We start from the raw sequence: 21,183 nt of genomic DNA on the forward strand, positions 1-21,183 counted from the left end.
ACACACACACACATATATATATATATATATATATATATATATATATATATATATATATATATATATATATGTATATATACATTTTTTTTGACAATTTTATCTGTAGCATACATCTTCCTGATGGTGTCATCATCTGAAATTTAGTTTATGAAAATTACATATTTTGAATGAATATTAAACAGTTGGCCCATTTCACGTTCATTTCAAAGCAAAAAAAAACAAACAAAAAAAAACAATGAAATTGAAATATTCCAAAATGAATCAACATTGAATATGAATCAGAACTTGTGAATCAGAATCAAATTAGGAAACCAGTGCTGATGATCAGCCCTCATTACATCATAAAGCAGATGAAATTGCTCTTGGTATATCAGTGTTCAAACATATTTTTCAGAGTGAGAATGCGCGTCTGGCTCTTTGTGAACACCCTCAATGGACGCCTGCGGTGGTGATGCTGGGATTACTGCAGTGCAGCGTTCAGCCCGTGCTGAAAGCTCAAATCTTGCATGCTCTTGCTGCCTTTGGCAAATCTCCAGAGATCGCTGCCTCCCTCTGGCAGTCACTGGAGTACACACAGGTTGACTTAAACTTTGTCCTATAATGCAAAACTGACCAACACTAGAAGAATAAATGTTTAAATTTAATTATCTGTACTAAATTAGAATAGAACAATAGAAATAGTGCATTTTAATGTGTTTTCAATTGAGTTGACTTGATTATTATGATATTGATCATTGTTGTATTTTTCCCTCTCAGATCCTGCAGACAGTGAAAGCCCCTGGACAGAGACAGGCTGCTGGGATTGAGGTTAACTGTGTTTCTTATTGCATATACTGGTGTTAGGGCTGCATGATTTAGGAGAAAAAAAGTCTACTTGTGATTTTTCTGATAACGATTGTGATATAATTTTTTTAAAGATTTAATTAAAAAAATATTAAAAGATAATACATTTTATTATGAATTATTATTGTTATTTTTAAAGCTCCAGATTTGCTGTGCTTATTCGTTCACAATTTGCCCCAAAATTTTGTGATTATTTATCAACGTGACTATATAATAATGGTAATGATGATTATTATTGTTGCTAAATAAAAATATTTACAAAATAAATAACATGAAAATTAAATATATAAGAAAAATAATAATTTTATTTTATAGTACAATTGAAATACTGTAATATACAATAGTAATATTTATGACTGTTTTAATTTCTTCATTTTCAAACATTAAACCATCAAGTTTTTATTTTGGCGGAAAACAACAGGGAGCCCCTCTCAGTACAAGTTTGGAAAGATGGTTGATGCATTCCCAGATGTATGTTATAAGTGACCCAAACTCAAGAGAGGATGAAGAGATGAGTTTGTGAACATTTACTGTGAACAGAGCCACTTTGAGACACTGAAAAACGGATTATGAGCTGCTCCTGCATAAAAGATTACAGTGCCATACTTCAAAATACTATACAAGCAACACCTATATCTATTTAATTAAATGACAGCTTTTGTGATTTGATAGTTGCACTAAGTCATGTTGCGATTTTGATTTTATTTGATGAATTATACAGCCCTACAATGTGTGTTTTTATATATATACATTATATATGTGGTTTTACTGTGGAACTGATTTAATTGGCCTCTTAACAGGTGGAGCTGAACGAGATTGAATCGATCTGTGAGGAATATCCTCTCACAAGGGCATTTTGTCATCTGATCAGTACTCTGGTGGAGAGCGCACTTCCAGTGAATCTTGGAGCAGGACTGCGTGCACCAGGCTTTCAGCCTTATCTTGACTTCCTGCGTGACTCTGTGTTTCTGGCCTTCCCCACGCGTGCCTACCGTCAACCAGCAGAAAAGGTTTGCTGCAGCCTGCTAGACTTAAACATGCCTCTTATCTCAGTCTCGTCTCCATTTATGGTCGTGTATCTTTGTTGACTGTTTTTATTTCACTCTCTGTAGTGGGAGGTAGCTGAGGCAGTGCTAGAGGTGTTTCACAAACTTCTGAGGGAATATGAGCCACAGCCAGCGGACTTCTTGCAAGAAATGGTGGAACTTCAGGGAGAGCAAGTGCCGGCAAATAAGCCCCCGGGGCACAGCCTGATGTTTCACCTGCTGAATGACTCGCCCACCTTCTCTCTCTGCCTCAACCTGCTTGAGGAGGGCGCTCGCCATCTTGACACCTACGCCCCCTTTCCTGGTAGAGGCCTGATCTATATTTTTTTTATATCCAACAACTGTCATTAAAATTCATGAAATCAGTATATAATGCTTAACAGATCAGTTATTAGGATATTAAAATTGAGGTCGATACCAATAAGCTGATTATTCTATACTATTTTATGTAATAGGATGAGGGCAAAACACTCAAAAAAATAAAATCACAACATTATGATGTATATGAAAAATGCATGGTCAATTTTAAAATTAAATATAGGATATATTTTAAGATTTAATATGATCTATATCCAATATTGACCATTACCATATAACCATTATGAAATTGTTGTGTCCCTATTTAATATATGAAAACAAACTACCATTCACAAAAGTGACAGTAAAGACGTTTATAATGTTACACAAAAAAAATTCAGTTTCAAATAAATGCTATTCTTTTGACCTTTATATTCATCAAAGAAGCCTAGAAAATGTATCACTAAAATTATTTTGTGAATTAATTAGCTGGTTTTAATATTGAGTTGACTTGATATCATTCTGGTTTTTGAAGGATCATCATCGAAAACTTTAGTAATGGTTGTTGTAAAATATATTTTAAAATATATTAAAATGGAAAACTTAATTTTAAATTGTAAAACTGTTTCACACTATTTGTGTTTTTACTTTATATAAAAAAAATACTTGCAGGCTTGGTAAGCATAAAAGACTTCTTTCTAAAATATTAAATTAGTGGTAGAGTAAGAGGCCTGATCTATATTTTTTTTTATATCCAACAACTGTCATTAAAATTCATTAAATCAGTATATAATGCTTAACAGATCAGTTATTAGGATATTAAAATTGAGGTAGATACCAATAAGCTGATTATTCTATACTATTTTATGTAATAGGATGAGGGCAAAACACTAAAAAAAATAAAATCACAACATTATGATGTATATGAAAAATGGATGGTCAATTTTAAAATTAAATATAGGATATATTTTAAGATTTAATATGGTCTATATCCAATATTGACCATTACCATATAACCATTATGAAATTGTTGTGTCCCTATTTAATACATGAAAACAAACTACCATTCACAAAAGTGACAGTAAAGACGTTTATAATGTTACACAAAAAAAATTCAGTTTCAAATAAATGCTGTTCTTTTGACCTTTATATTCATCAAAGAAGCCTAGAAAATGTATCACTAAAATTATTTTGTGAATTAATTAGCTGGTTTTAATATTGAGTTGACTTGATATCATTCTGGTTTTTGAAGGATCATCATCGAAAACTTTAGTAATGGTTGTTGTAAAATATATTTTAAAATATATTAAAATGGAAAACTTAATTTTAAATTGTAAAACTGTTTCACACTATTTGTGTTTTTACTTTATATAAAAAAAATACTTGCAGGCTTGGTAAGCATAAAAGACTTCTTTCTAAAATATTAAATTAGTGGTAGAGTATGAATGTATAGTTGTATGACATTTCTGTTTGGGTTTACATGAATGGGTCTATTTGGTTTTAAAGTTAATGTAGTTAATGAAAGCTGTTAAAATACTAGCGATTTCTATATTTGGGCATTGCTGCTCAATTAATATTTTTGCAATTTTGACACTAAATGCTGAATGATACATTTCTAGATATGGATCAGTTTGTGTTTATTTGTTTATTATATTATGCTGGTGCTGCTATTGTAGGAAAGAAGCAGTTGGAGTCAGCAGTGCTGCACTGTCTATGTTTGTTGGAGCTGGCTCTACAGAAGGAGGTGACGTTTATGGATCTGCTGAGAGAAAGTCAGACATCACTACTCGTTTCTCCTGTGGAACAGCTCCTGCAGGGCGTCAGTGCTCAGAGCAGACGGGCTGATCACATCACCAACATTGCCAGGTCTGCTTTCTTCATTTACACACATATCTGCCATATATTGTTCCCATCAAAATCATTTCCCCCTAAATCATGTCAGAAATGCTTTAGGGCTAGTCTGATTCAGCAATACATAGGCTGATTTTAATTTTTTGCCCTTTACAGGTATTTGTATCACAGCAGTTCGAACCCTGATGCTGCTTTCCAGAGTGCCAAGATTCTGCGCCGTATCGCACGCTACCCAAACATCCAGGCCAGACTGGTTGGAGACTTCACACATGATCAGGTAAGAGACCTCACATTGTCTTTAGGTGATAAAATGGATTAGAGTTGCTTTAAGTATGACAGAATTGTTTTATAATGAGTAGGCTGCGAGTGAGAAGTTGATGGCTGGTTTTGTGGAGTGTCTGGACAGTGAGGAAGCTCAGGAGGGAGTGGCCACAGACGGTGAGTCCTTAACCTGAAAATGACCATATATCATCTATGAATGGTTTAAAGCAGCATTTTTTTCTTGATTCAGACTCAGACCCTGAGAAACGGGTAGGCAGGATTCGTCATGAAATCAAGATCCACATCCTGAACCTTCTGATCACCCCTCTGGAGCTAAAGGGCCCCAATCTGGGCCTGTATCTGCTAGGCTATGAAGTGAAGAAGCCAGTTTCCTCCACTAACCTGCAGGACCCAGGCAAGATCTCAACATGACTCAAACTCAAATGCAGGACTTTTATGTGCACCATGCTATGCCTGAAAATGTTTGGTCTTGTGACAACGTCATGTTTCCATCAATAAGGTGTTCTTGGCTGTCCACGGAGCTGCTTGCATGCGATCCTTAGTCTGCTCCAGAGGGGCAGTGAGTGGCGCTCTGGACCTGTGCTTACCAAACAAGCCCCTCAACTAGCTGAACTCTGCTACCAAGTACATACATTTTAATTTACATTCAGACATTGTGATGCCCTTTATGTAATGTTAAAGTATGTAATTTGTGTGTGTGTGTGTGTGTTTGTGTGTTCGTACCAGGTGATCTATCAGCTGTGCGTGTGTCCTGACACTTCTGGGCCCACCATGCGATACCTCAGGACCAGTCAGGACTTCCTGTTCTCTCATCTGCAGCACCTGCCTTTCATTCTACTGGGTATGCTGCCTGTCTACTGTTTTTTTTACTGTATTTTTGACATAAGTAAATGCAGCCTTGGTGAACATTCGTCAAAAATTGTCAAAAACTTTGAATGGTAGTGTAATATCCATTTCAAACATGTTTTTTATTATTAGTAATTCGATATTGCTGGGAGTAAAACAGACACTCAAATTGTGGATTTAGTATGCCATCCAGACTCCTTTTACGTTTTTTAAAATCTTTTATCTGATTTGCAACGCATTTATCCTAATTTCACATACTATACTGTTGATCCCTCTGATTGATTCTGTCTTTATGTCCCACAGAGAATGAGATCGCTGCTCTGTCTCAGATGTCCTGGCTGATGAAGACTGCAGCCATTGAGCTCAGAGTGACCTCACTGAACCGCCAGCGCTCACACACACAGAGACTGCTCAACCTCCTCCTCGATGACCAGCCACACACACTACATGCAGGTAATGCACACACCCAGTTTTACTCATGATGACCAGCCAGCCACATTGAAGTAAACGCAATCATTGTATCTGTCTTGTAGCAGATGGAGAGACAGGCATGGAAGAGGAGAGTAGATCAGTCAGTGGTTTCCTGCATTTTGGCATGGTCTCCAAAGGTAAGAGAAAGTGTGCTTACATTGCAGTTTGTTCTGACCCTTTAGAAAGGAAGGAGCCATCTGATTTTGAGTAGAATTAGTTAATCATCCATTGCTCTTTTAGTACGCAGGAGGCTGCTGAGCGTTCTGGATTCCATAGACTTCAGTCAGGAGGCCCCGGAGCTTCTGCAGCTGGACTTCTTTGAGCGTGCTCAGATTGAGCAGGTCATCACCAACTGTGAACACGTCAATGAGCAGGGACACACGGTCTGCAACGTCAAGGTATGTGAATGGCTCACTGATCTCCTGCATGCATTAGACCTAATACTGTCATTTATTGTAAGAATAAACAATTCATATTTTAATTGATTCAACATGCTTTCAGTTGCTACATCGAGTTTTAGTTGCAGAGATCAATGCACTGCAGGGCATGGCGGCCATTGGGCAAAGACCACTGCTGATGGAGGTGAGTGTGTCTCTGATATTTGCAGGCAAGCATTACAAATCACAAATATACCTGAATGTATAATAATACTTACTTATTTGAGTGTATGTGTGTGTGTGTGTATATATATATATATATATATATATATATATATATATATATATATATATATATATATATATATATTAGGGGTCCCACCGATTGATCGGCTACACGTTGGGATGATTGATCGACGGTCTCAAAAGGCCGATCTCAAAAAAATGATCTCAAGCTGATGACGCTGCCGTGAGAGGTTTGGCACGACATGCAGCGGCACCGTCTCTGTCCGGCGCGGGTGAAATAATTATAATGCTGAAGGTGAGGTACTCACCTAAGAGGGGAAATTCCCCCAATTTTCAAAAAGGAAATTCAGGCCCTGAATAAATGTATAAAAATCCTGATTGGAGTATCACTATAAATAGTTATAAATGATAAAAAGAAGGCTTTAAAAGATCGGTATCGGTATCAGCAGATACTGCTTTCTGTGATCGGCGATCGGTGATCGGCCTCAAAAATCCTGATCGGAGCACCCCTAATATATATATATTTGAATATATTAGATTATTATATGTAAGAAATTATATTTTGTAATTTATACTAATATACAAAAGATGTGCTTCCTGGTGTTTTTCATTGTCTCTGTTGGTATCAGGAGGTGAACTCAATCCTGCAGCAGGTGGTGGAGAGGAACCGCGTGCGGTGTAGTCTTAGTGCCAAGCGTCATGCTTTGCAGAGCTGGAGGAGTCTGGTGGAGACTATCCTTACGGCCTGTCCTTCAGAGCTCATCCCAGCCGACCAGCGCCAGCTGATCATCAGAGACCTGCTGCTGGATCTGCACGACAAGGTAGGAAAACTAATGGAGAGGAAGTGTGTCTGTTTTTGCATTTAGCAGACACTTTTATCCAAAGCGACTTACAAATGAGGATGTCTGACTTGCTTCTCTCTTTCCTGTAGGTGTTATCAGAGGATGCTGCTGGTGAATTGATGCCAGTTGTAGCTGGGGCGGTCTTCACATTAACAGCACACCTCAGCCAATCAGTGCTGTCTGAGCAGCAGGGGGCGGGGCCAGAGGGTGGATCTGGATCAGGATTTGCTTCAATCGCTAACTCCGCCCTCCACCTCATCCTGAGGAAGCTACTGGATTTTACCTTGTGCACAGGTTAGAAGGGTTGCATTTTCAGGGTTGACTAATCAGCTAACATGGGTAAATTTAATTCCACCATGTTAGAGGTTAAACTTCTTGTTTTACTCTGGTATTTGATTACATCAAGGTGGAGGTTTCCAACGTCTACGGGCTCACATTTATGGCGCTCTGCTCTACTACCTGCAAATTGCCCAGAAACCTGAGAAGCCAGAGACACTGCAGACAGGTATAGAAACAAAGATATGATAAAGCAAAGGTTTTACAATGTTTAACAATATTTTACTATTTGATTGCATATAATATTTAGGATTATAATATTTATATAAAATATACATATAAAAAATATAATTTGAGTGCATATATTTAATATTATATATTTGTTATATTATATATATATAAAATAATTGTATCATATATAAATATAATTGTATATATTTAATTTATAACAATTATATTTATTAATTTATATAATTTAATTTTAATACATTTTTTGTAAATTGAGTATACCAAGTTTTTTTTTTTCAACATCAAAATGCTATGTGATATTGGAGTCTTATGTAATTCTTGTAAGGAGTAATCGTTCACAACATCTGCCTTTGAAAAGCATGTAGGCTTTAAACACTGTTCATAATGATATTATGTAATACATACGAATATATAAAAATAATATATGCAAATATTATAATAACGAATTTACAGGTACCTCCATGTGGGAGCGTTTGACTGCTCCTGAAGATTGTTTCTCCAAGCTGCAGAGAGAGAACCTGGCCATCATCGAGAGCTACGGCACTGCGCTCATGGAGGTAGTGTGCAGAGATGCTTGTGACGGCCATGAGATTGGCAGGGTAAGAGCAAACGATTCAACAGCATCTTACTGAGTTATTAAGAAATGAGATATTACAATAACACCACCAAATGGCTAGTGAGTTGAGTTGAGTTGAGGACATCATCTTTTTTTCAGATGCTGGCTCTGGCTGTGTTGGACAGGGTGCTGTCTATAGACAGACAGTGCCAGTGGCTGGTGTACCTGTGTAACAGCGGGTACCTGCGTGTGCTGGTTGAGAGCTTGAGACAGGACGATGCTGCCCTGCAAACTCTGCTCAGACCTCAGCCTCCACTGCTCAAACCACTATACATCTATGAGTCCAAAATGGCGCTGCTGACCCGTGTGGCTAAGACCGCACAGGGTGCAATGGAGCTCCTGCGCTGTGGGCTGGTCGGTCAGCTGGTGGAGTGTCAGGTGTTTCACATGCTCCCTCAGAATGACGCGCTCAGGTCTGTACTCTATAATCTAGAGACTAAATTATAGATGAACAAATGTCTTTCACTGAGGTCATCTTACTGTCTGTATCTCTCTTCCAGAGTGTTTGGGCGGAGAGATCCATCAGGGTTTATTCCTAGTCCTCTAGAGCGATACAGACAGATCCTGCTGCCTACCCTCAGACTGATGCAGGTCATCTTGACCTCCACCACCACGCATCACCAGCAGGGGGCGGCACAGGTACTTAAATATCCTTAAAATGCTTCCTCTGAAACGGGCTGAATCAAAATTCACAAATTTCTGCTATATACTAAGCGAGTTAAGCTTGTTATGAGGAAAGTACGTACTTGTATGTAGTACTGTACTACATCTAACTGCATACTTAAGTATATCAGTATTGGGACATAGGTAAAGTAAGTTTATTTGCACTATTGTTTAGAAGTTTTGGGTTTGGCGAGGTTTTTTAATGTTTTCAAAGTCTCTTGTGCTCATCAAAGCTGCAATTATTTGATAAAAATACATTCTTATTGTGAAATATAACAATTGGAAATAATTATTTTCTATTTGAATATATTTTAACATGGTATTTATTTCTGTGATTGCAAAAAAAATCTTTTTGACTTATCAACTTTTTAAAATATTTTTAAAATCTAAAAAAAATGTTTAATTGAAAAATCCACTAAAACTAAAAGAATGTTCTGAAGTAATCTCATTATTATATATATTATATTATATTATATTATAAATAAAATCAATATATTTATTTTAGACAATAGGCATAAACATACAATTGATGTGAAGTAATATGTGTGTGTTGGTTTGTAGGTGCTGCAGTGGCTCATCGTTCACTCTGATGTTATTCAGTCCATCCTGCATGGTCAGGATATGAGTATGGGCGCTTTACAGGAGCTCTCTCTCCTCACTGCCATCATCAGCAAGACCGCACTGCCAGGTACAGAAACAGCACAGCTGCCTCTACAGATGCTCTATAACACTGATGGATGACTAATGCTGTGTATCTCTATTTTTTTGTTTGTTTCAGGAGCCCTTGAGATGGGACAGGAAATCAACAGTGCCGCCCTGATGGAGTTACAGGGACACATCGGCAGATTCCAGGTAAAATATAGAAAAAAAGTCTTCAAAAGCTTATCTTTAAAAAGAATTAAAAAAATAAAATAAAAAAAAAGATTAGTTCGGTCTAGGGATGTTCATTTTAACCATTTAACCGGTTAACCGACCGTAAGGTTTTTGACCGATTAATACAATCAGTTAAACAGTTTAAAAAGTCATTTAATTATTTATTTTTTCAGTCATTTATCAAAATATTTAAAAAAGTTTGCTGCACGTTGAAAATACACTACGCGTATAAAAAAAATAGTTTTTTAGGGGGGGAAAAAAACATAAGTCGCATTTTTATTTCATTCAGAAATGCCTAATGGCGACGCGAAATGTTTACAAACATTATAATAAACACTAGGGGTCGACTGATTATTTTTTATGATTATCGGTATCGGTAATATTCAAAACAGATTCGCCGATAAAATAACTTAATTTTGAAACGCGCTATTTGGCTCTGATGCAGCCTGTCAGAACTCACCACTCTGTGGCCTAAAGCAGTCTCCGCCCACCACCCATCTGATTTGTTGGGAGTCACGAGTCCGACCAATCAAAGCGGAATTCACTCTCACTCCGAAAGCACTTGCTAACTGGAGCTGCTTCAGTGATCACGCATCCGTTGTCTCTCAAAGGGAAGTCAGCAGCAGACGTTGCTTAAGTTGCAATAAATCGCAATCCACTAACGTTACACGGAAGTTGCAAAACACCTCAATATTATCTATGATTTCCACGATGCAAATGTGATATTGAGTTAATACAACAGTTCAATAAACAAGTACTGCCTGATTTTGCTCTATTTCATCAACGAAAATAGTTCTAAATAAAGTAACAGCTCAGCTGCTTCACATCTCTAAAATCAAACACAGCGGTGTTTCATTCATGAATGAAATTGTGTTTTTGAACGAATCTAGTGAGTCAGTGATTCATGATTACCCATTCATAAAGACAGTCACTTGCTTCATTCCTGAATGAATCAGCCGTTCAAACGAATCAATTGAATGAATGATTCAGTGATAAATTCAGTGATTTGCCGCCACCTGCTGGCGGTTTCAGTTTCATTTTTAGGTATAATTGCAGTTATTTAAATCATTTAATATTTCTGTATTCAAAAATTTATATTTAAAACATTAATCTCCACATGAATTTATGAATTTAATTGCACTCATGCCACCTCTGAGCCTCGTTGAATGTCTGAAAATGTACCTATAAGCCACTTTTGTGTTCTTCTGTGCCACCGCTGTAGTACAAATAAATTTTTCATTAATACTAATTTCATGATTGGTAACTTATTTGTCTTATTCTACTTATTATTATATTGTTTTAAATAGAAATTTTAAAAAGCTTATAAACATAAATTTTTGAATTTGACATGAAAATGATGCCATTGCAAAGATAAAAAGAAAATGCCCCTGTTAATCACTTCACCTCATATTAGGAAGGCTAATTTTTGATCAGAATTTTTGATTATTGATCAGAAGGTGCTCCTTAATTTTTTTTAAATTAGGAGGACAAGCGCTCTTGATTACAAGAAGAACAACACTGCTCTTAAACTGGGTGTGTGACAGGTATGGCTGTGGAATGGGGTTTGGCCGAGGAAAAAATTTCAGTCAAAAGATTTATTTATTTTTTTTGCTTTAACCCCTGACTACTACAACAATTATTACAACTTTTGTTTAAAAGAATAATCACACAATATACTATTTCTTCCATGTTTAAATTTTAATGGTAAACCCTTTGTTTGCCAAAAAATAAAGGTTTAACTCTTTAAAATAAAGAGTTTACTGTGGGAGTACTACACTCAACCAACACCAGGGAAGGTAGTTTTTGTCAGAGCCCTTGTAATTCTTAATTTTGACATTAATTTAAATTTTTACACCAGACATATATATCGGTTCAAAATATCGGTTATCGGGCTACTTGAGCTGTAATAATCGGTATCGGCATCGGCCTTGAAAAACACATATCGGTCGACCACTAATAAACACTGTAAACATAGCTAGGCTATTTTAGTTCCCCTCACTCAACAACAAATCCTTTCAATTAACAGTGTTTAGAAAAGAACAAGAATTAAAAATATAAGAAGCTATAGCTATATAAACGACAAGCCAAAACGAATTAATTTAGTCTAAAACGAAACTGAAACCAACGTTGGGTCTCTCATTCCTCACAAAATCAAATGTTTCCGTGTTCGCGACGTATTCAAATTGTTATTTATTATGTAGCCTACTTCACTCGCGTTCCAATATCCTCGTAAAACAAAATGTTTTGCATAACATCACGGCGGTGCGGTGATAACACTTAACGGCAAAGATTTTACTACATATTTTTTACTTCATATTTTTTTTTTTACTACATAGTTTTTTTTCCCCATATGTTTGACTGACTGTATTTTATTATGATAATGAACAGGCTGCATTGTCAAGGTAGCAATGCTTAACTGTGTGCGGTCATGTGGCGCCGGCACAATCACTTGAATTTTTTCCTTCTAACAGTGGAAGAAACTACTCCTTTTAGTCCTAAAGATAAGCGGAATTGTAAAGGTTTACCTTTATTTGTGTACATTCACAATAAAAACAAATCTTTGTGCTTTTGTAAAATAAGCCTAAAGAAAAATAGGATGCCGCTTTCTGCCGTCTGTTTCCTTTCGCGCAGCACAAAAATGAACCGAAGCTCCGCATACTAGGCTACTTGTTGCAGTTTTTCTTTCATTTTCTTAATTTATTATTTAAGTAAAAATATGTTTCTCATATAGGCCTATTTATTCGTTTTATATATATATATATGATATAGCTTTATTATGTTTTTCTCCGCTTGCAGAAGTGCTGCAGGTGCGTGATGTGATATGAAGACCATGTGAATCCTCATGTTCTGTTGTTTGCTGCTTTTTGCGCATGTAAAATTAATCCCCGGGAAACAAATGTTAGTATTTTTTAACGGGTCACAGACATCCTTTCTAATTTAATTCAATTCTAATTTAAAATAATCTTGTCGGTTAACAATCGGTTAACAAGCGTCGGTTGACGGTTAGGAAAAATAACTGAAATGAACATCCCTAGTTCGGTCACTATAAATGGTTTAACGAAAGACAACAGACTGATCACAGTTCATTATGAAGACATCAGTACTGTCAATTGCATTTTAAAAGCTGAAAATTAAGTTAATGTATTATGTTTACAAAATGAGTGATGTTTCTCCCTCCTTCAGCGTCAGTCGTTGTCTCTGCTGGTGCGGCTGGTGGGAACCGATCGCGCTCGCTACCTGAAGCAGATCGAGGAGACTGTCTCGCCAGGCGACCTTGCAGAAAAGAGAGAGGAAATGGAGGTTTCCATGCAACAGGTGTTACCTATCTTAAGTTTGACTGCTCAAAATCTGGAGACAGGCAGTGATTTTTGGCAACTACTGTCAACTCCACTAGACTGCAAATCAGTGCACAAATCTGAGCAGAAGTTGAGTAGTGTATTCCAGCCTTGTTTCACTAATATATGTATCATGTGATTTCTCAGATTTGTGCCAATATAATGGAGTACTGCCAGACGCTACTGCTGCAGAGCTCAGCTGAAGCCCAGTTCTCTCTCTGCCTGTTTAGCCCGTCAGCAAGTGAACCAGCAGGTCAGTCTTAATGTTTGTCTAATGCCTGTTTGTGTTGAGAAAACACTGTCTGGCTTCGGTAACCTAACTGCTTTTTTTTTTTTCTCGCTCTCTCTACGTGATCATGTTGTAACAGATGTGGCCGTTCCCTCTGCACGGGTGCCCAGTCTGGGATTGGTTCTGCTCCTGCTGAAGAACAGCGCCACTGACTTCTTCCGATATCATGACAGCCACAGACAGAGCCTGAACAAGCTGGAGCGAGTGGAGCAGCTTCCCCCTGAGGAACTGAAGGAGGTATATCTGCAAAGACAGACGCTGATGTAGTAGTGCCTAAAATTAGCTCGTTTGATTCAAATATTCAAATTTAGGATGTTTAATATGTCTGTTTGTGTGCAAAGCTGTGCCAGGGTCTGGTGTCTGGTTCTGGTGGAGTGGAAAAGATCCCATCAGTGCAGAGAAACGTGCTTGCCAAGCGCCGACTCGTCCTGCTGGTCAACAATCGAGCCAAACTTCTTGCCCTCTGCTCCTGTATCCTAACACAAAGACTGCCTGAGAAATCAAGAGATGATCCAGTTTACTTTTCAAAATAACTTTTGACTGTTTGTTCTGTTTCCTTTTTTGACAATTGCAATCTGACACATGTTGGAAACAGTTGCATGTTTTTTCTTGACATTTCTCTGAAGATATCATCGAGACATGCCTGTTTGTGATTTGGCGCCATCTAGAATTCTACTTGTTGTACTGCACTCCCACTGACCCCAAAGACTCGCTTCTGCCAGGTTACAGAGGTCAGCTGTCTTCGATCTAGTCGTCTTCAAAGCTCAGTCAGTTTTGGTTTGTTTTTAACTGCATGAGAGGCTCATGTGTTGCTTTCTGTGTAGATCCTAGTGGCGGCAGAGGTTTAAGTGTGTCAAGAGTGAGCCAGCAGGATCTTGAACAGGTACATTTCTCTTTTCTTTTTTGCTTTGCTTCATGTTCTTTTCCCCCCATGTTTCCTTTTTATATTGCTAAGCATTTAGGGTCTTTTTCTTTTTTTCTTTTAAAAAAAAAATAAAAATTTATTTAGCAAGAATGCATTAAATTAATCAAATGTGACAGTAAAGACATTTATAATGCTACAGAAGATTTCCAATTCATAAATGCTGTTCTTTTGAGTGTTGTATTTATCAAAAAATCCTGAAAAAATGTATCATGGTTCCCACACAAAAAATAAAATAAAAAAATTATCAGCAGCACATGAGAACACCATATAATGAGATTGATATATTAGAATGATTTCTGAAGGATTGTGTGACACTGAAGACTGGAGTAATGATGTTGAAAATTCAGTTCTCAGGAATAAATTACAAGAGACTTCTTTCAAAAATATCAAAAAAATCTTGTTTTTGACACTTCTCTGTGTGTGTAGTTGCAGAGTGACGTGGCGAACAGCTTCAATGAGCCATTACAGAGGAAGCTGCTGGAGGTGGAGGGTCTGTATAGCAAAACCCGCTCCCGTCACACCTTCATCCAGGCCCTGACGCGCAGGATCCGAGGCCTAGTGCATCACGCCAAAGGCTGAACCCTCACATACATGTATATTACCTCAAAATAGTGCAAAACATTACTCTTTTGTATTAGGAAGCAAATAATTGCTTTTTGCAGTTTTGATTACTATCAATCAACACATTACATTTTCTTGCTCTGAAGATCTCTGAGTTGGAAAGCTGCTTTTTTTCTAATGTCGTAAATAAATGGTTTTCTAAACGGACAGTGAATTTTTATTTTTTTTTATTTTTATGAATCAGGATGCTAAGTACAGTCGCTTGAGCAAATAAAGCAGTTTCTGTTGATTTGCATAGTCAAGAGCAGAGGCACAAATCCATTGCAGAATAATCTTGTTTTATTTTACAAGGTACACTTTATAGAAGGCAGTAAAGTGCGTTATCTTCAGTTTCATTTGTACGTATAAAACAGGTTCTGTCTCGGTTTTGAGAGCTGATGTAGCTTTACTGTGCAAGAGATTCTGGGAGAGATAACTAGCAGACTACATTCAGATTGCATGGTAAGGGTTCTTTCGAATGGCAACAATGAGCATACATCCATGTTTTAATACAGAAACTCACGTTCAGTATACCAACCTAGTTGCTTCCGTAGTTTGCCTGTAAAAATGTGTAACTACATTTATAAAAGTCATAGGCACGTCCCATTCTGAAAATATGGACTGTGGAATCAACAACTGGTTGACAAGGACAATAATGACCATTCTTAGCTGTGATATGTTTCAAGGTCAAGTAGCTATTAAATTGTTTGTTACCACACGGCAGAGTTTCCCAGAAACATCAATCCAAATAGTGGTTTCTTTTCTTTTTAAATAAAAGCCAAGCCAAATGAATTCCCATTCATGAGTTCACACTTACATATGATGAACAGAGTAAAGGTTATGCGTATTTGGCGTGCTGTCCGGGGCGAGAGCTCCGAGCTCGGTAATTACTCTCAAGCCCGGGGTACTCCCCCTGTCCGGGGAGAGGGGTCCGAGCTCGGGTCTAAGCCCGGACCGGACCGGACCAGAGCGCCCCCCCTAATTATCTGCACGTGCTCCTCCCGAAATTTGTTAATAAAACCACTTAATGTTAGGAATATGCAGCTGTAGACTGCAGATGTAAGTCTGAACGAAATAAATGAACATGCTTATTTCTTAAATACAAAGGGATGAATAAATGGTCCAATCTACACTGAGAGACTGAAAATTAAATTTTGTGCTATGTAAAATCATGCATTTCTGCTATAAATTATTTTTAAATAATACAATTATAATTACAATATTTAAAGAATATATACATGTCCCTGCACCAGGCTTGTGCTGATTGGATAGATGGAGTAATTACTGATGATGGACTGGCTGTGTTAATTATCTGCACGTGCTCCTCCCGAAATTTGTTAATAAAACCACTTAATGTTAGGAATATGCAGCTGTAGACTGCAGATGTAAGTCTGAACGAAATAAATGAACATGCTTATTTCTTAAATACAAAGGGATGAATAAATGGTCCAATCTACACTGAGAGACTGAAAATTAAATTTTGTGCTATGTAAAATCATGCATTTCTGCTATAAATTATTTTTAAATAATACAATTATAATTACAATATTTAAAGAATATATACATGTCCCTGCACCAGTGGGCCTTCTGAGTGTGATTGTGCTGCCCACAGTAGATAAACAGAACAAAACCACCTCCATTGGTCAACTGACTGCCTATGAATAAAGGTCCATTACAGAAACCATCACACAAATTTGATTGACAACCAGTTATTCCACTAAATACTGGATCTATTACCACGATTAGAGAGCTGATAAATCACACACTGTCCATCTCTGATAATTCAATGGCAGTCTGGGGGTTGACTGCTGAGCTACTGACACCAGTCACAATTTTGTTCATGTTTGATTTGAATGTGCTTTTAAATGAGGAAAAGTGAAACAGCTTATAGTGAGTGAAACATTATTCACATGGTCTCGACTGCTGTTGTTCCGTTTCGGGAACTAAGCCGAGGTACAGCAGACTTCTAAATCTTTCAAAAGATTGATATCGGATGTGTTGAGGCACTGCAAACCAGAAGGTGGCGTTGAAGCTCACTTGATTACATCCCACATAAGAGACATGTTCCTAGATCTGCATCCTTGGTGGTCCTGGACTGCCGCCAGTGGTTAGGATTGGTTAATACTGTCCTAGGGGGGTTGCAACGGTATGATATTTTGGCGTCAAGGTATACGGTATTTGAATATATTTTAGCTGCACATCAATTTTTCTTAAGGTAAAAATTCTTCAAACTAATGCTGTAAGCTAAACATGGAAACCCTCTCATTGGAAACAATATTAAAGAGTAAAATTAAGGACAGAGACTAATTTAGTTGCTATAGGCTACTCACGCAAAACTAAATTGTATACAAACATTTAAATTGCACATAATTATTAACAGGTTAAGGTCCTTTCCTCTAGCTAACTATCAAAATTTCCTGAGGTAAATATAATGTTCTCTCACATGATATTCACAAGTTGTTTCACTGACTTCTTTTCGCAGTTGGGCGATTAAATGAGAGCTAATACATTTCAAGTAACGTTCGTTTTTCTAAATCTTTCACCATGCCTTCTGATGTTCATTCACGTTTATTTCGTAGTAGTAAAGATGAAGCGATGATCGGGAACACGCACTCCGTGCTGCCGCTTTAACTAACGTTACACATACAACGATCTGTCACACATTAAAGAGCACCAAACAGCATTTATTGTTTGGGATTCCTGATAAAACTGACAGAATTTGAAAGCTGAGACTTTGTTTCTTATCAGACATAAGTCATTGCGCTACAAGTTTGGTGAAGCTCTATTCAGCCTCACATCTCTTTCACGCTTCTGTATGTGTCACGCATGCGCAGCTGAGATTCAATCGTCAATTTTAAAACCATGATATACCGCTGCAACTCAACCTAGGATCAACAACTGTGACAACACACCATGTCTGCTGGCCATAACGAAGGAGCTTCTATTGCATGCAGAGCATTTTGCATCTGAATGCAATTCATATTTGCAGTAAATTGCAATCTTGTCCTGCATATACAAATCATTTTTTTTTTTTTTTTTACAATGGTGTCAACACATCTGGATTTTTGCCTCAATATACTATACGTACAACATGTAAATGTTCTGAATTGTACAATTTTTACATTAGGCTTAAAACAGTGCTGCGTCAGCTGTAGTATAGTGTGATGATGGAATAGCATGTCTGTTTCTCCATGTACTCTTCACATGTGCTCCGTCTGCATCCTTTGTGAACTTCAAATCTGTCAGGTAAGGATGAAGCTGATATCCATGTGCTTTAAAGCCCCGTATTCTGGATGTGTTCAAATCCAAATGGATCTTCAGGACAACTGGACCAGCAGAGATGGCGCAGCAAGCGGGAGCGTCGACACTTTTCTTACCGACAGCATTGCCACGTCAGTACTAAAATCTTCAACAAGAGTTTGCTCTCTTTGCTCAGACGCCGTTAGAGCTCGGCTCTTGGGTGATTTCCGTAGAATGGTTGTCTTCAGGCGGTTTTGGTACCTCTCCTGTCACCGCCATACGGATCACTTTGAGCCAGCGCTGTTTCAGTTCCTCGCTTTCTGCTGCAAAGCTGTGGACTGATTTAGACTGAGATAGTCTGAAGCTCACGGGAGGGTCGGTGGGTCTTGGGCTGTCCTCCACCAGGTAGCCGAGCAGAGGAATCGTGGACTGGGCCTTGACATCCTGTGAGGACAGTAAATCTTTGTTTAGTAAAGGGAAGTGCTGTGCAGGAACAGAAATAAGACTGTTCAATGAGAAAAAAGTGCACTGACCTGAGGTGCTCCATACAAGTAGAGAACTAGAGCTTCATTTTGAGGAATGACACACCAGACTTTCTGCCAGGGCTTGTTCTTCTCGCAGTACTGCAGGAAGCCACACATGATACTGTTGCCCGAGAACTGAGCAGCTTCAATCTGTGAGGAAGAAGAAGTGAAGTTTAGCACAGTAGTATAAATGCTTCATCACTCTTGTATGAGATGACAGCGTGAATTTCATGAAGCCTGTCAAGCCTGTCTGGGTCATATTTCACTTCAATGTGAAAATAAGTTTTTTTTCCAAAGAATCCTAAGGATATACGTTTATATATATATATATATGTGTATATATATATATATATATATATATATATATATATATATATAAATTAACTTAAATGATTTTAGCAAATGGCTGCAATATAACGAAGAGTGAAAAATGTAAGGGGGTCTGAATACTTTCCGTACCCACTGTATATGTGTGTGTGTGTCCAGACATCCAGACACATTCCAGAAATGAGAAACAAGAGAATAATATGCTTAAATAAACATGGGGGAAAAAATGGTCCAAGTATTGCCCTAATGTATATTACATATAGTTAAATATTGTAAAGTATGTATGCATCATTAAAGTATTTGTTAAACTGCTTATTTCAATAATCAAATAACTAATCAAATAATATTGTAATGACAATCATCCTGTTAATGACAAATAACAATGACAGTGACAAAAAACAACAACTAAAACGTAAAATATCTGGATTCAATAACAAGGCTTCATTTAATTTATGCAAAATGTAATTTACTATTTTTTATTGTAATTTTGACGTGAAATATGAATCTGACATTCACTGAAAGGGAGTAAAACAAAAAGAAAGCCAAAGAAAAGGGTACGTTTCAGTTTTTCAGTAATTATGATAAGTAAGAGCATTTCATCAAGAGTCAGTTTGCTTCCATGAGGCACAGTGACAATTTAGAACAGGGAACAAGCAAACCTATTACTTCACAGATGTATTTTAAAAACGATTTGCATAATCAGCTTTGTTGCTTTGTTCTCTCTTCTAAAGTGTTACCAAACCAGAACATTAAAACATAAGGGTACCAGTGGTAACACTTTATAATAAGCCTTATTAATAATATTAAGCTAAACAGATCATTCATTCAAGTCAATTTGTTAGAAATGAAACTTGTGTTTGTATTTTCAAACATGTTCATGAATATACATCAACTGCTGATCTGTTAAGCAATACTGAATGTTTGTTAATGACTTGGTTATTGCAAGTTATTATAAAGTGTTACCGACCGATCTTACCGCTGACGAATTCACCACAACAGTTCGTGGACGTCGCATTTTCTTCCGTAACTGCATATATGTATATATATATAAAGGTTATATGATGTCCTGTTTTCTGACAGAACAGTGTGTGGTAATTGATACATTACAGAATGGAGTTCTAACCTCAGGTCACATGATCCTGAACTCACCTCTAGAATGCCCTTCTTCTTGCCCTCCCTCTCCTCACTGTCTATATGGCCTGTCAGGATGCAGAAACAGTCTTTGCACACCTTGTTCATCTTATTCCCCTCATATTCTAGAGTGGCTTTGTAGTCTGAACACTTCCAGCAGACCACCTGAATGAAACGAAACGAAAAGCGATTTAAAACTGTGAAAAAACTAAACAAAATGTCTTTGGTTTGCCGCCGCTTACGTATCCACAGGCCCGACAGTGATGTCTCCTGCGTGTGATGGCATTAAAGGACTCTTTGCACTTCATGCACATGGTCACCTCATTGTCTCGGATCCAGCGAGGGGCTCTTTTACCTAGCTCTGATATCTTAAGATCCTACACAGAAATATAGACATGATTATAGACAAATCTAGACTTCTATGAATCTATACTTCTAAGAATATGTGCATTATATGCATGCATAAGTACATATACACTATACATGACCTTCTGCCTTATACAATAAGACTGAAACATCTAATAACAGTAGCATTATCATTCATAGTACTTCTTTCTAGAATTGAGACATAATACAATGGCTAAATTAATTAATATAAATCATTTAAATGGATTTATTTAAATAATTGAATAATTTTTAATTAATTATGAATATAAAAACTAAATAATAGTGTTTTTTAATACCTGAAAATAAATGTAAAATTGACCTGACAAATTTTCTGTCTTATTCCATTTCACTGTCTTCAATGTTATTTATTTAAATAATATTTAAATAATTAAATATTTAATTGATTTAAATAATTGAATCATTTTAATTAAATTATTACCTTGAACAATTTAAATAAGTGAATACTTCTCATTTAATTGTTCATTTAAATAATTCAATATTTTACATATTCTCTTATTTTATTACACTTCTAAGAAGACATACTGACCGATACTTCCTCCACATCTTTGAATGCTGACTTAAAGGTCTCATTTTTCTGGAGAGAGATGTGTATCGTTTCCTGGAATGCCTAAAACACAAATGAAGCC

At 37.0% G+C, this 21,183-nt stretch overlaps 2 protein-coding genes across 5 annotated transcripts in view; one reads left to right on the forward strand and one right to left on the reverse strand.

Annotated features, from left to right (window-relative positions):
- nup205 (nucleoporin 205) overlaps positions 1-15,788 on the forward strand; it is a 22,659-nt gene extending 6,871 nt beyond the window's left edge. The window contains exons 13-41 of one of the 2 annotated variants that reach the window (XM_016274626.1): positions 395-577; positions 757-807; positions 1,644-1,853; positions 1,956-2,193; positions 3,863-4,052; positions 4,194-4,314; positions 4,397-4,475; positions 4,549-4,713; positions 4,819-4,943; positions 5,046-5,160; positions 5,469-5,618; positions 5,699-5,773; positions 5,877-6,034; positions 6,138-6,218; positions 6,889-7,080; positions 7,191-7,395; positions 7,508-7,606; positions 8,080-8,225; positions 8,342-8,655; positions 8,743-8,881; positions 9,467-9,593; positions 9,684-9,757; positions 12,962-13,093; positions 13,261-13,366; positions 13,482-13,639; positions 13,744-13,873; positions 14,029-14,133; positions 14,227-14,285; positions 14,754-15,788. In XM_016274626.1, the coding sequence (XP_016130112.1) occupies positions 395-577; positions 757-807; positions 1,644-1,853; positions 1,956-2,193; positions 3,863-4,052; positions 4,194-4,314; positions 4,397-4,475; positions 4,549-4,713; positions 4,819-4,943; positions 5,046-5,160; positions 5,469-5,618; positions 5,699-5,773; positions 5,877-6,034; positions 6,138-6,218; positions 6,889-7,080; positions 7,191-7,395; positions 7,508-7,606; positions 8,080-8,225; positions 8,342-8,655; positions 8,743-8,881; positions 9,467-9,593; positions 9,684-9,757; positions 12,962-13,093; positions 13,261-13,366; positions 13,482-13,639; positions 13,744-13,873; positions 14,029-14,133; positions 14,227-14,285; positions 14,754-14,906 (4,080 nt within the window). In that variant the 3' untranslated portion in view covers positions 14,907-15,788. Of the gene's footprint in view, positions 1-394; positions 578-756; positions 808-1,643; positions 1,854-1,955; positions 2,194-3,862; positions 4,053-4,193; positions 4,315-4,396; positions 4,476-4,548; positions 4,714-4,818; positions 4,944-5,045; positions 5,161-5,465; positions 5,619-5,698; positions 5,774-5,876; positions 6,035-6,137; positions 6,219-6,888; positions 7,081-7,190; positions 7,396-7,507; positions 7,607-8,079; positions 8,226-8,341; positions 8,656-8,742; positions 8,882-9,466; positions 9,594-9,683; positions 9,758-12,961; positions 13,094-13,260; positions 13,367-13,481; positions 13,640-13,743; positions 13,874-14,028; positions 14,134-14,226; positions 14,286-14,753 lie in introns of both variants that reach the window. The other variant, XM_016274627.1, reaches the window with a different exon arrangement.
- Positions 15,789-17,762: 1,974 nt separating this feature from the next.
- Positions 17,763-21,183, reverse strand: part of fgd4a (FYVE, RhoGEF and PH domain containing 4a) — a 47,943-nt gene continuing 44,522 nt past the window's right edge. For all 3 annotated transcript variants that reach the window (XM_016274632.1, XM_016274631.1, XM_016274634.1), the window contains 5 exons: positions 21,084-21,164; positions 20,392-20,526; positions 20,168-20,314; positions 18,701-18,841; positions 17,763-18,611 (listed from right to left, as the gene is read on the reverse strand). In XM_016274632.1, the coding sequence (XP_016130118.1) occupies positions 18,360-18,611; positions 18,701-18,841; positions 20,168-20,314; positions 20,392-20,526; positions 21,084-21,164 (756 nt within the window). In that variant the 3' untranslated portion in view covers positions 17,763-18,359. The remainder of the gene's footprint in view (positions 18,612-18,700; positions 18,842-20,167; positions 20,315-20,391; positions 20,527-21,083; positions 21,165-21,183) is intronic.

This window comes from Sinocyclocheilus grahami, unplaced genomic scaffold, assembly GCF_001515645.1.
Source record: "Sinocyclocheilus grahami isolate Dianchi unplaced genomic scaffold, SAMN03320097.WGS_v1.1 scaffold88.1, whole genome shotgun sequence".
Lineage (NCBI taxonomy): Eukaryota > Metazoa > Chordata > Actinopteri > Cypriniformes > Cyprinidae > Sinocyclocheilus > Sinocyclocheilus grahami.